Source organism: Pan paniscus, chromosome 5, assembly GCF_029289425.2.
Source record: "Pan paniscus chromosome 5, NHGRI_mPanPan1-v2.0_pri, whole genome shotgun sequence".
NCBI lineage: Eukaryota > Metazoa > Chordata > Mammalia > Primates > Hominidae > Pan > Pan paniscus.
The window spans coordinates 170,035,732-170,047,452 of record NC_073254.2 but is presented as its reverse complement, the minus strand read 5'-3'; the positions used below and the strand labels follow the sequence as shown (position 1 = coordinate 170,047,452).

General features: G+C 52.5%; 1 protein-coding gene across 1 annotated transcript; it reads left to right on the top strand.

Moving 5' to 3' along the window:
* The first annotated feature begins 4,273 nt into the window (after positions 1-4,273).
* RAET1L (retinoic acid early transcript 1L) lies at positions 4,274-10,107 on the top strand. The gene is made up of 4 exons (XM_034961336.3): positions 4,274-4,358; positions 7,503-7,766; positions 8,565-8,846; positions 9,513-10,107. Exons 1-4 carry the CDS (start codon positions 4,274-4,276, stop codon positions 9,620-9,622), a joined length of 741 nt encoding a protein of 246 aa, XP_034817227.3. The 3' UTR covers positions 9,623-10,107.
* Positions 10,108-11,721: the final 1,614 nt, after the last annotated feature.

Below are 11,721 nucleotides of genomic sequence, written 5' to 3'. Positions count from 1 at the left end.
AAAAAGCTTGATTCACTTCTAAGAAGTCAGAGCAAATCACCCTTAGGTTCCCTACATCCAGACCCTATTCTCCTGCCTCACTGAAGCCTCCTTCAATGGATTTGGGGGTGAGGTGGGCCTATGGGGTGACGAAAGGTGACAAGGTTGGGTAGAGAGGGAGTAAAAGGATGTGACTTGGGTGGTGGCAGTGAACGGTGAGGGGAGGGGTGGGAAGTGTCTGCTGATCTCCTGGATGCAGGTAAGTGTCTGCAGCAAAGTGCAGGGGGAAGTTCAAGGGCAGGGAGCCCTGGGGGTGCTGGAGAGTTTGTGAGGTGGAGAGTGGATGAGAGCAGAGCAGGCCTGTGGCTGCTGAGGGCGGGGGTCTGGGGTTGACTCCCTGCGGAACCATCCACTTTCCCATACCCCTAGCCACACAAGGTCCCCCGCCTCCCGCACCAGACATGACCAGGGAAGAGTAACCTTGGTTTACAGATGCTCTCCGGCCCCAGCTGTATAGAATCTGCCAGAAAACATTTCATCCCTCCTCACCTCCCTCTTCCCCACCACTCCAGACTACAGCTCCCTGCTGCTGGCTAGGGCTCCCAGTTCCCAAGGGCAGGTGAGGCTGGAGAGGGGGCGCTTTGCCATCATCTCGCCCTCTCCAGCCCTCTCACTGCTCCCCTCCTGCCATTACTCCTTCGAGGACCAACTCGGTGATGGTGGCCACTGCTGCTGGGAACCTGGAGCCAGGAGGAGGACAGCCCAGGAGGAAGCACAGTGGCAATGCTGAGTCTCAACCTCGCCCCCCAGGCTTTTACAGGGCTAGGTTCGGCATGTTCCCAACCACCAGCTGGAGCCAGTCCACGCCCCACCCACCTGCTCTTTCTCCAGATCCAGAGGAATCGCTCTGACCCTTTTTTTGTATCTGCCCCTCACCCCTTCTTTTCTCCTTCCCTTCCCTCCTGACCCTTCCTTTTCCCATTTCCATTCCTGATTTCAGGCTCGTTTCTTTAAACAAAGTTTAAAGGGCAAGGTTTTCCTGCCCCAACCACTCACAATTGTACCCTCTGGGTTCAATCAAAGGGGCTAAAGAGAGCAGCTTGCTGTCCTTCTTCAATAATGTTTTCTAGATTTTATCCTGCTGGGGCCCAGACCAGCTGCAAACCAAAGTTATTCTTCCTTGGAAAATCTTTGTGGCCGCCCAGGCGGGCATTCACATTTCCAAATTGTGCCAGCAGTGAGGTCTCCAACCACGATATCCTCACCTTCAGGCCTCTGGGAGTTACAACCTCCACTCCAGCTCCACTTCTGCACCTGGGGTTTTCCCCTGAGCCCCATTCACTCCCACAACTGTCTCATTCATTCAGTCATTTACTCAGCCTCCAGCCACCCTTAAATCATGTTAGGCTCACCTGGTGATGGAGAGTAAAACCACCGTCCTCTCTGGGTCCAGTCTTTGACTTCATTTACACCCATTCAAAGAGCCCCCAGGGCCATGAAGAGGCCATGGCATGATCGCAGGGCTCCAGCTGTCATCTGGTTGGGTCTGGCCTTTGCTGATGTTATGGAAGGCAGGGCTCAAATGTGAAATAGGAAACCTTCCCTGAGTCCTTAGCATGTGCAAGGACAGGGTTCCTGGCATAAACTGCTCATTTCCTCTGTGTTCATAGTATTAATTTCCACATGTGGACATCCATGCCCAGAAAGGTGAAGAAACTTGCACAAGAATATTCAGCCACAATGCCAGCTGACTTCCATGTCTGAATGCATGCTCTCTAGATCACGGCCATTATAATCACCTTTCAGCCACGTCTATCCCCATCCTGGGCTGGCCTGAATCTGGTGGCCGAGAGTCTGTAGCAGGTGTGAGGCAGGAGGGCCCAGGTGTGCACAGAGTCCCCTCCTACTGTCACCTGGCTGTGCTGCCTGGGACTCTTCTGCCAGGCTTCTGCCTTCCTCCTGTTCCCCCAATCCCCCAGTCACTGGCCCAGGTCACCCAGCCTCAGGGGTGGGGGCTGCCAGGGCCTTCCCAGTACTCTCCTTTCAAATGCTCCTGTTCCCAGCCCTATGCATGGGAGGCACTTCTCACACACAGATCCCTGGACCTGCCAAGCTCTGCCCCTCTCAGATCTGAGAACTGCCCACCCCCGTGTGTCTGTTGTCCTCCAGACCACCCTCCACATGGCCCCTCCTGGACAGAGGCTCTAGTGCATCAGGCCAGAAACTTCTAGGCTCCTGTGTCCCTGCACAGTCACAGAGGGGCTGCTATCCCATCCCCCTGTGCAGAAGCAGAGACAGTCCCTGGGCTTGGTCTAGGCCTCCTCCCCTTTCCCGCATCCTCAGGGCTCTGGGGATTGCTGGTCACCAGATGTGCATCCTCCCCACATGGCAACTGTGTGGAGAAGAAGGTCTGTGTCTATTTTACTCATTTAATAGGGAGAAGGCTGAGTGGCTGGGGGCAGTGTGGGACTCAGGGGCTCTGCCCATTCCTTATCCCAACAGCCAGGGATCGCTGGGCCCCCCACCTCCCTCTGCCTTCTGCCCACAGGTCTAGATGCCTTCATGGTGACTAAGACAAGGGGGCACTTGGGGTTGCCCCTTTGATAATGAGTCCAGTGACCATCTAGGGGCTGAGCAGAGGTGTGGGTGCAGCCATGGATTCAGGTGTGGTTGGCCACGGATTGGTGTGCTGGAAAGTGAACCCCATACACGTGTAGACTCCTCCCTCGGCTCCTGCTCTTCGTGGAAACACAACTGATTACATGATTGAGCAAGTTGTTCACTAGGTCTTTTTAGGAAGGGATGTAGTATATTCTCAAAGACCTCATGCTTCTAGCAGAGAGGCAAAGAAATGTGTGAGCAATTGTCACACAGGGAGATCTGGATGCACCCACTGTGAACCCAGGTCTCAGGGAGCAGGAGGGTGTTCTGTATTGTGGGAACATGCGGGACACACATGGGAGGGGGTATTTGTGCCCGGCTTTGAAGGATGGCTGGCTCTTTGCCCAGGGGGAAGAGGCCAGCAGAATGCGCTGACAGTTGGGAACCACCAGGAACTTTCAGTTGAACCTGCTCTGCTGAGCCCCCTGTGCCATCCGTGGACCTGGGCCAGGGCGGCTGCTGAACTGGGAGCTCAGAGGTAATCTCTCTGAGGAGCTTTCTAAATCAGCAAGCGTGTCACAGGTTGAGATTCTAGGGATGAGGTCCTCAGTGCTGTCCTCGATTTTAATGAGCAGCCTTTTGGCCAGTCTGCACTGGGTGAAGCAGAAGCAAGACATAAATTTTTAAGATAATTTTTAAAGCTGCTTAATTTTGGTAAAAACGTAGAACACAGAATTTACCATCTTGACCAATTGTTTACTATACAATATGTTGTTTTGAACCTCTGAAACCCTACCTGCTGTTTCTGTAATAAAACCTAGCCCAGGCCGGGCACGCTGACTCATGCCTGTAATCCCAGCACTTTGGGAGGCCGAGGTGGGTGGATCACCTGAGGAAAGGAGTTTGAGACCAGCCTGGCCAACAAGGTGAAACCCCATCTCTACCAAAACTACAAACAATTCGCCGGGCTTGGCGGTGGGCACCCGTAATCCCAGCTACTCCAGAAGCTGAGGCAAGAGAATCGCTTGAACCCAGGAGACAAGGCTGCGGTGAGCCGACATCGGGCCGCTGCACTCCAGCCTGTGCAATAAGAGAGAAACCCCATCTCCAAATAAATAAATAGATAAAGAAATAAAAAATAAAACCTAGCCCGGACTGTAACCACGCCCACCGGGGACGGGGGAAGTAGTGGAGGGGATACGAACAGACCCATGGCTGTGCCCAGGGCGGGGTGAGCCAGGGACCCCGCGGCGCAAGGGGAAGGAGGGAGAGTGCCGCGGACCCAGGCGGGGACAAGGAGACGCCGAGGCCGCTGAATATTCCTCTGCACGTTTCTTCACCATTAATAAAAAATGCTATAATGATTAAATGAGTCTGTCGTGGAAGGAATCGTGTCCTGGCAGGAGTGGGGCCGGGGCACGAGGCCACCAAGCTGCCGGAGCGGGTGAAGAAGGGAAGGGACACTAGCATGGAAACTGGACTTTGTCCAGACAATGAAACGAAGAGGTGGAACGCGCCCAGTAACTACGCCCAGTAGCACTAAAATCTGGCTTTTCAGAACCGAGGTGACTCATTCCCCGGTACATTCCCCAGTAACTAACAGTATATAAGCCAGCCTTTCAGCACAGAGGTGATTTCATCTTCCAGGATCCACGTTGATTAAGTCTCTTGTCCCCAGCCCTCCTGGTCCCCAATGGCAGCAGCCGCCATCCCAGCTTTGCTTCTGTGCCTCCCGCTTCTGTTCCTGCTGTTCGGCTGGTCCCGGGCTGGGCGAGACCGTGAGCTGGTGGATGGAGCCTAAGCGGGGCGGGGGCCAAACCTGAGGGGCTGTGGACTGCAGCGGGTTTCAGAGGAGGGAAGGCTTCTGGAAGGACAAGGGAGATCTCCCCGAACTGCGCCCCCCGCTCAGTTCCCCTCCTGGGCTCCTTCCCGCCGGGTCCACTCCCCAGGGCTGTTCTTGCCCCAGGAGGGGCAAAAAAGAGCAGGGTGAAAATGAGGCTGGCAGGAGGGTGGAGAGGCCAGAGGGCTGCGAGGGCTAGGTGGGGCCCGGATTCCTAGTGCAGCCCGGCAGTCCCACCCGCCTTTCGGAAGGAGAAACCAGAGCCCCCCCGGGAACAGAGCTGGGGTCAGGACTGGGTGTAGGGGGGTTCCACAGGGATACAATCACAGACGCCCCCACCAGCCACAAGCCTGCTCTGCTCTCACCTGCTCTCTACCACACAAACCCTCCAGCACCCCCAGGACTCCCTGCCTTTGTTTTCCCTGCACTTTCCTGTAGACACACTCACCTGCACCCAGGGGCTCAGCAGATACCCGCCACCCCTCCCCTCACCATCCACTGCCACCACCCAGGTCACATCCTCTTACTCCCCACCTCAGCCCAGCTGGTCACCCCTGAGGTCTCCCCATCCATGAAGGGGCCCTCACCACCTCCTATACCACGTAGCATCTTCTGCTTCTTGGCTGAGGACACACCCCAGCAAGCACACCCCAAGATCCCCTCAGAACCTGTGCAGGGGGGATGGGAAGCACCATTTCCTCCAGGATGACCCTGGGAACTCTGGTGAGTAGAGGCACCCACTTCTGCCCTTGGGGCCCAGACCGCCTGTTCTTCCTACGGGGGTGCCAGCATCATAGAGAATAGTCACTGTGTAGACAGGGGTCAGCAAACCCTTTCTAGAAACGGAGGAAGGATGCCCTGTGATCTTTGCAGGCCATGGGTTCTCCGTCTCTGTGTCTAGTCCTGTCCCTTTGTAGAGCAACAGCAGGCAATGGCAACCTTCAAATAGGGGGGACCAGATTTGGACCCTGTCCTAGGTTGCTGATCCCAGATCAGGGGATTACAGTGTCCCAGTGCCCCATCCCCTAGGGTGTCATCTCCAAGTGATGTCTCTGATGTCAGTTGGAGAGTAGAAGGTGGTCCTACCTTGCCTGTGGCTTCTGGGTGGTGTGGATGTGATGGGAGTGGGGGTCCCATAGTTGGGGGCTTATTCTCCCCTCCTTTGTGCTGAGTGGCATCCACGGGGACCATCAGGTACCCTCCCTGAAGCCTCAGGTGTGAGCTGAGGGTGAGGGGGTGCAGCCACGTGGTGTCCTGGGGATCGGGTCCAACTGCTTGTGAAACTTCTTGGTTCCCGGTGGCCCTGCTCCTGCCCATCCCAGAAGAACCACCTGCGTCTTCTCACTGCTGGGCCTATCTTCCTAATTACCTAGAGGGTGAGGAGCCCACCAGTAATGGGCAGCTCTGAGGCCTTCAGCAATAGGCATCCCTAAGCTTCATTCCATTCTGGTGCCTTGTCATGGGGCCTTCTTTATATGCATGGCAAAAGGCCCCATCTCTGCCAAGGTGCAGTACTCTACAGGAGCCACTGCTTAATGTTGCGATTTCCTTGCTGTGAGTGGCATTGCCTTGTCTCTGAACATTCACATGGAATCTCTGTTGTGATTCTCCAATTAGACATTGTGACCACATGTACCTCTAGGATCTTAGGGGGTCTTGGGTCATTGGGCACTTAAGGTAGGTCCAGCCTCGCTCATCATTCACGGATTGTCTATGGCTGCTTTTGAGCTTCAACAGCAGAGTTGAGTAGTTACAATGGAGAATATATTCCCTGAAAACCTTTACATGTTTACAAAATTGCCCTTCACAGCAAACTCTATTCGCCATAAATATCTCTGGAGAAGGACACAAGAACTCACTGTCCTGGCTGCAGGGTTAAAGGGTCCTTCCTCAGTAGAAACTGGTGTCTTCTTCTAGTCATGGGTTCAGGGTCTGAGAAGTGGCTTCCTTCTGCAAATTAGGCAAAGCAGCCTCGTTCTTGATGGACTGGCTACTTTCAGCCTCCTGATTTGGTTTATCTCTGTTTCTTGTAATTATTTAAATCCAGCAGTATCCGGGGTGGGTTTCCATCTCCTTTGGACTTTGGACCCCTTTGTTCTATGAGCCATGGGCATAACTTTGTATAACTGAGGTCCCCAGCTGGCATTGTGACTTCTCTAATCATTTCCATCATTGCACCCTCCTTGTTCCTGACAGTTGACAGCCTCCACCTGGAATTTGTAATTTCAGAATTTTTCATCCCATTACTCTGGGAGCAGATTTCAGGAACAGCATCCCTACCCCCAACCCTGGCCTTCAGCAATAGGCATCCCTAAGCTTCATTCCATTCTGGTGCCTTCTCATGGGGCCTTCTTTATATGCTGGGTCAACAGGAGTCCTCCAGGTTTCCCATAAGCACAGTGGATGGACATTGTTCTGGATTTTCACACTTAGACCCCTCTGGCATGGGCACTTCTCTGAGCCTGTGATCTCTCCCTCCACTAACTGCCTTAGAATTTCAGATTTTCCATTTCTTGCTGTGTGGACCATCTCTTTGTCCAAGGTTTCAGGAAGGCCTCCTCATAGCAGATGCCTGCCATCACCAGGGGCTTTGCCAACATGTTAAATCCTGTGACCATGATAATTAACTCTTCTTTATCCAATGGGGTTCCATCCTCACTCTGTTCAACCACGCACCAGCATCCACAGGGGTGGACCCACACCCTCTCCCACCTCCCGCAGTCCACGTGGGCTACTGCTGAAGATCCTCTGCCATCCAGGCCCTTCCTCCTCTCTTGCTAGAGAGGCCTGGCACCTCTCTAGCAAGGTCATGTGTTGACTGATGTGGGCAGAGGGGCAGTGGGACATGTCTGGGGACATGTGGTTTCTCAGCCGACAGAGACATCCTCCTCCTCCTCCTCCTTGTCCTCATGCAAGGGGCGAGCACTCGCCTTAAACTTGTAGACACCACAGTTCTGGAGGGGGCACTCCTTCCTGGGCCAGCCCAGCCCGCCAGAGGCATCCTCTTATTGACACAGCGTGGAGGGGGGCTAACTAGGGGTCTTTTTCTCCCCACCCACCCCTCACCTGCCTTTCTCCACAGACCCTCACTCTCTTTGCTATGACATCACCGTCATCCCTAAATTCAGACCAGGACCATGGTGGTGTGCGGTTCAAGACCAGGTGGATAAAAAGACTTTTCTTCACTATGACTGTGGCAACAAGACAGTCACACCCGTCAGTCCCCTGGGGAATAAACTAAATGTCACAAAGGCCTGGAAAGCACAGAACCCAGTACTGAGAGAGGTGGTGGACATACTTACAGAGCAACTGCTTGACATTCAGCTGGAGAATTACACACCCAAGGGTAAGTTTCAGATGGCCCAGGACAGCAGGGAGCAGATACAGTGGTAGGTTAGAGGCATTTATAGTTTTCATGTAAAAATACAAAAGGGTCCTGGGCACGGTGGCTCACGCCTGTAGTCCCAGCACTTTGTGAGGCAGAGGTGGGCCGATCACAATGTCAGGAATTCGAGACCAGCCTGACCAACATGGTGAAACACTGTCTCTACCAAAAATGCAAAAATTAGCCAGGCATGGTGGTGCATGCCTGTAATCCCAGCAACTTGGGAGGCTGAGGCAGGAGGATCCCTTGAACCCAGCAGGCAGACGCTGCAGTGAGCCGAGGTGGTGCCACTGCCCTCCAGCCTGGGCAACAGAGTGAGACTTTGTCTCAAAAAAAAAAAAAAAAAAAAGCCAGGTGTGGTGGCTCAAGCCTGTAATCCCAGCATTTTGGGAGGCTGAGGCAGGCAGATCATGAGGTCAAGAGATCGAGACCATCCTGGTTAGCACAGTGAAACCCTGTGTGTACTAAAAATACAAAAAATTAGCCGGGTATGGTAGCGGGCACCTGTAGTCCCAGCTACTCTGGAGGCTGAGTGAGCCGAGATCGCGCCACTGCACTCCATCCAGCCTGGGTGACAGAGCGAGACCCTTTCTCAAAAAAAAAAAAAAAATACAAATGGGAAGGTCATCTTACCCCTCAAGAGTCTAGAGGCAAGGCCAAGATGTAGCAGAGAGAGTAAGGCCAGGAAATTGTAAGGGGAACAGGATGGGGGTGCAAAATTTGTCAAGACCAGAGCTGATCTCTCTCTGATGGGGGCAAAACCCCTCACCCTGCAGGCCAGGATGTCTTGTGAGCAGAAAGCCGAAGGACACAGCAGTGGATCTTGGCAGTTCAGTTTCGATGGACAGATCTTCCTCCTCTTTGACTCAGAGAAGAGAATGTGGACAACGGTTCATCCTGGAGCCAGAAAGATGAAAGAAAAGTGGGAGAATGACAAGGATATGACCATGTCCTTCCATTACATCTCAATGGGAGACTGCACAAGATGGCTTGAGGACTTCTTGATGGGCATGGACAGCACCCTGGAGCCAAGTGCAGGGGGTAACAGGAGAAAAAGAAACGGGGATCTCAAATGAGATCAGAAATGGTGATCTCAAGAAATTAGTTCTTGAGTTCAGCTTCAATCATCCCAGTGTACACGTTTATGGTAAAATGACCTCCTCGTGGGGTGCTCCTCCTGGGGGTGCTGGCATGCCTGTGCTCTCCCACCTTCCTCTTCCTTCTCCCTCCTGACTCCTATTCCTCACTGCACTTGCTTCTGCTCCCCGCACTGTGGATTTCTCACCAGCCTTGAAACTGCAGGTGTCACTGTTTTCAGACCTTTTTCCTTAGTGTTTCCTCTTTTGAGAATCACTTTTCCTTTCCTTTCCCTGGTCTGGTTCTGGAAATCCATCAGAACCACTTCCAACACCAGCCCAGAGATCCTCCCCTCCCCAACTCTGGGTCATCACCTCCTCTTCCCCCACAGCAGGAGGGTGGGGTGCGTTGTCACCTTGCTTCCCTCAGCAGCTGTGTGAACTCCCTGAGGACAAGACACACCCCGTCTCCCTTCCTAAGCCAGGACCTGTCATACTGGCTGCCCCACACCAGGGGGGAGGGGACAAAACTTTTGCCTTCCAGGATGAGCTAGGGTGGCAGGAACTGAGGAGGTGTCTCCTCAGATTTGGGGCCTGGACAAGGGTTGTCACTTTTGTGTTTGCATTTCAGCACCACTCGCCATGTCCTCAGGCACAACCCAACTCAGGGCCACAGCCACCACCCTCATCCTCTGCTGCCTCCTCATCATCCTCCCCTGCTTCATCCTCCTTGGCATCTGAGGACAGTCCTTTAGAGTGACAGGTACCGTGGGCAGAATTGGAAGTGGAGCAAGGAGCAGGTGGGTGAGGAGGCAGGATGGGGAAAGAGAATTCCCGGAGTCCCGCCCCTCCCTGTGGCTGGGACCTTCTCATCCTAACATGAGACAGGTGAATGAGACCTTGTGTCGCCTGTTGGCAATGTTGGCAATGACCTGGGCAGCTCAGCCCTGAGTTCTGATGGATTCTCACCTTCAGAGTCCAGAGGGAAAGGGAGGGGCCCATACCAAGGCTCAGGGTCTGTTGAGCTTGAGAAGGTTTAGCAAGTTCAGGCCTGATTCAGAGCAGGTTCCTATTCAGGAAGGGTGTGTGGCCTGCAGGCAGCAGGTATTCAGACATGGGCAGTCCTCTTAATTGGGTTAGGTGCATCATGGTAGCTTTACATGAGGTGTGACAAGGGAAAGGGGATTCCATCTCTGAGGCTAAGAGAGAGATCTGGGTGTAATCCCAGGAGGAGGGGGCTGGGAGAGCCTTGGTACACCTAATTGAAAAGGAGGGAGTGCAGGGCTGCCTTCCCACAGAAAGTGGCTTAGGTTCCAGGAATTAAGGTGGAAGGTGAAGAGTAGAGGCTGTTCAAGAGAAGGATTTTTAAAAAGTCAGTCCCATGTACCCGTGGGGTTTGAGTCTGGGCCCTGAGGCAGCTCCCCTGCCATCACCCTCCTGCACACCCCAGATCCTGAGCCCAGTCATAGCCCTGCCAGGAGCAGAGTGGACTCAGAGGAAGGGGCATCTGAGCTGCTGCTGGGGTTCCACGGGCACCACTGGGCTGGATAAGGAATGGATAAGGTGGAACAGGAACAGTCACCTTCAGAACTATGGGTGCTGCTCCCAGTGTGAGGTGATGCTCAAGAAGAAGGGGAAAGAAGGATGTTTGCCTGCAGGCCCACCAAAGGCCAAGGGCACAGGAATACAGAGCCCTCTCTTTGGAAGTCTGCCCCACCCCTTGCCATGTTTTAGACCCTGTCATCAGATGATAAAGAGGGCCTTGAGTGAGGGCGTGGACCCATCACTACCAGCTTCAGACCTGTGGGCCCCTCCACTCCATCCCCTGGTCAGGTGCAGGGCCTGGGCTGACTCTGTGATGTGACAAAGGAGGAAAGAGGTAGGTCCAAGCTGCAGTCGCCAGGGTTGAGGCTCAAGGGAAAAATAGGTCCCTTAGTGCAGGGGGTTCTGAGACATAGAGTGACTAGGGAAAGATTACCGTGGAAAAGTGATCCGGGTTCTCTGCCTCTTAAACCAATATTTGGGTCCTTTCTGAAGGTTAAAGATGATACCAAAAAGCCCCTGTGAGCACGGTTTGATCAAACTCACCCTTCTGTCTGGCCAGCTGCCCACCACCTACGGTGTATGTCCAGCGGCCTCCAGCAGATCATGATGACACCATGGACCCAATAGCTCATTCACTGCCTTGATTCCTTTTGCCAACAATTTAACCAGTGATTATTCCTAACGTATTATGCAATTTTCTGTTGGTGCTACCTGATGGAATTCCTGCACTTAAAGTTCTGGCTGACTAAACAAGATATATCATTCTCTTTCTTCTCTTTTTGTTTGGAAAGTCAAGTACTTCTTTGAATGATGATCTCTTTCTTGCAAATGATATCGTCAGTAAAATAATCACGTTAGACTTCAGACCTCTGGGGATTCTTTCCGTGTCCTGAAAGAGAATTTTTAAATTATTTAATAAGAAAAAATTTATATTAATGATTGTTTCCTTTAGTAATTTATTGTTCTGTACTGATATTTAAATAAAGAGTTATATTTCCCAAAAACCTACTGAGTTTAGAATTTTGTTGTATTACTCAGTAGAGAATTAATGTTATTTCATTTTTCCTCCATGATATGGAGTAATAAATGAGTGATTCTGCCAGACTTTGTGTGGAAAAAGAGAATCTACAAAACATGGCTGAAAAAAATCAGAGACAACACAAATACATGGAAAAATATTTCATGCTCATGGGTTGGAGAATCAATATAGCTAAAATGGCCATACTTCCAAAAGCAATTTATACATGCAACACTATCTCTATCAATACCAATGTCATTTTCCACAAAATTAGACA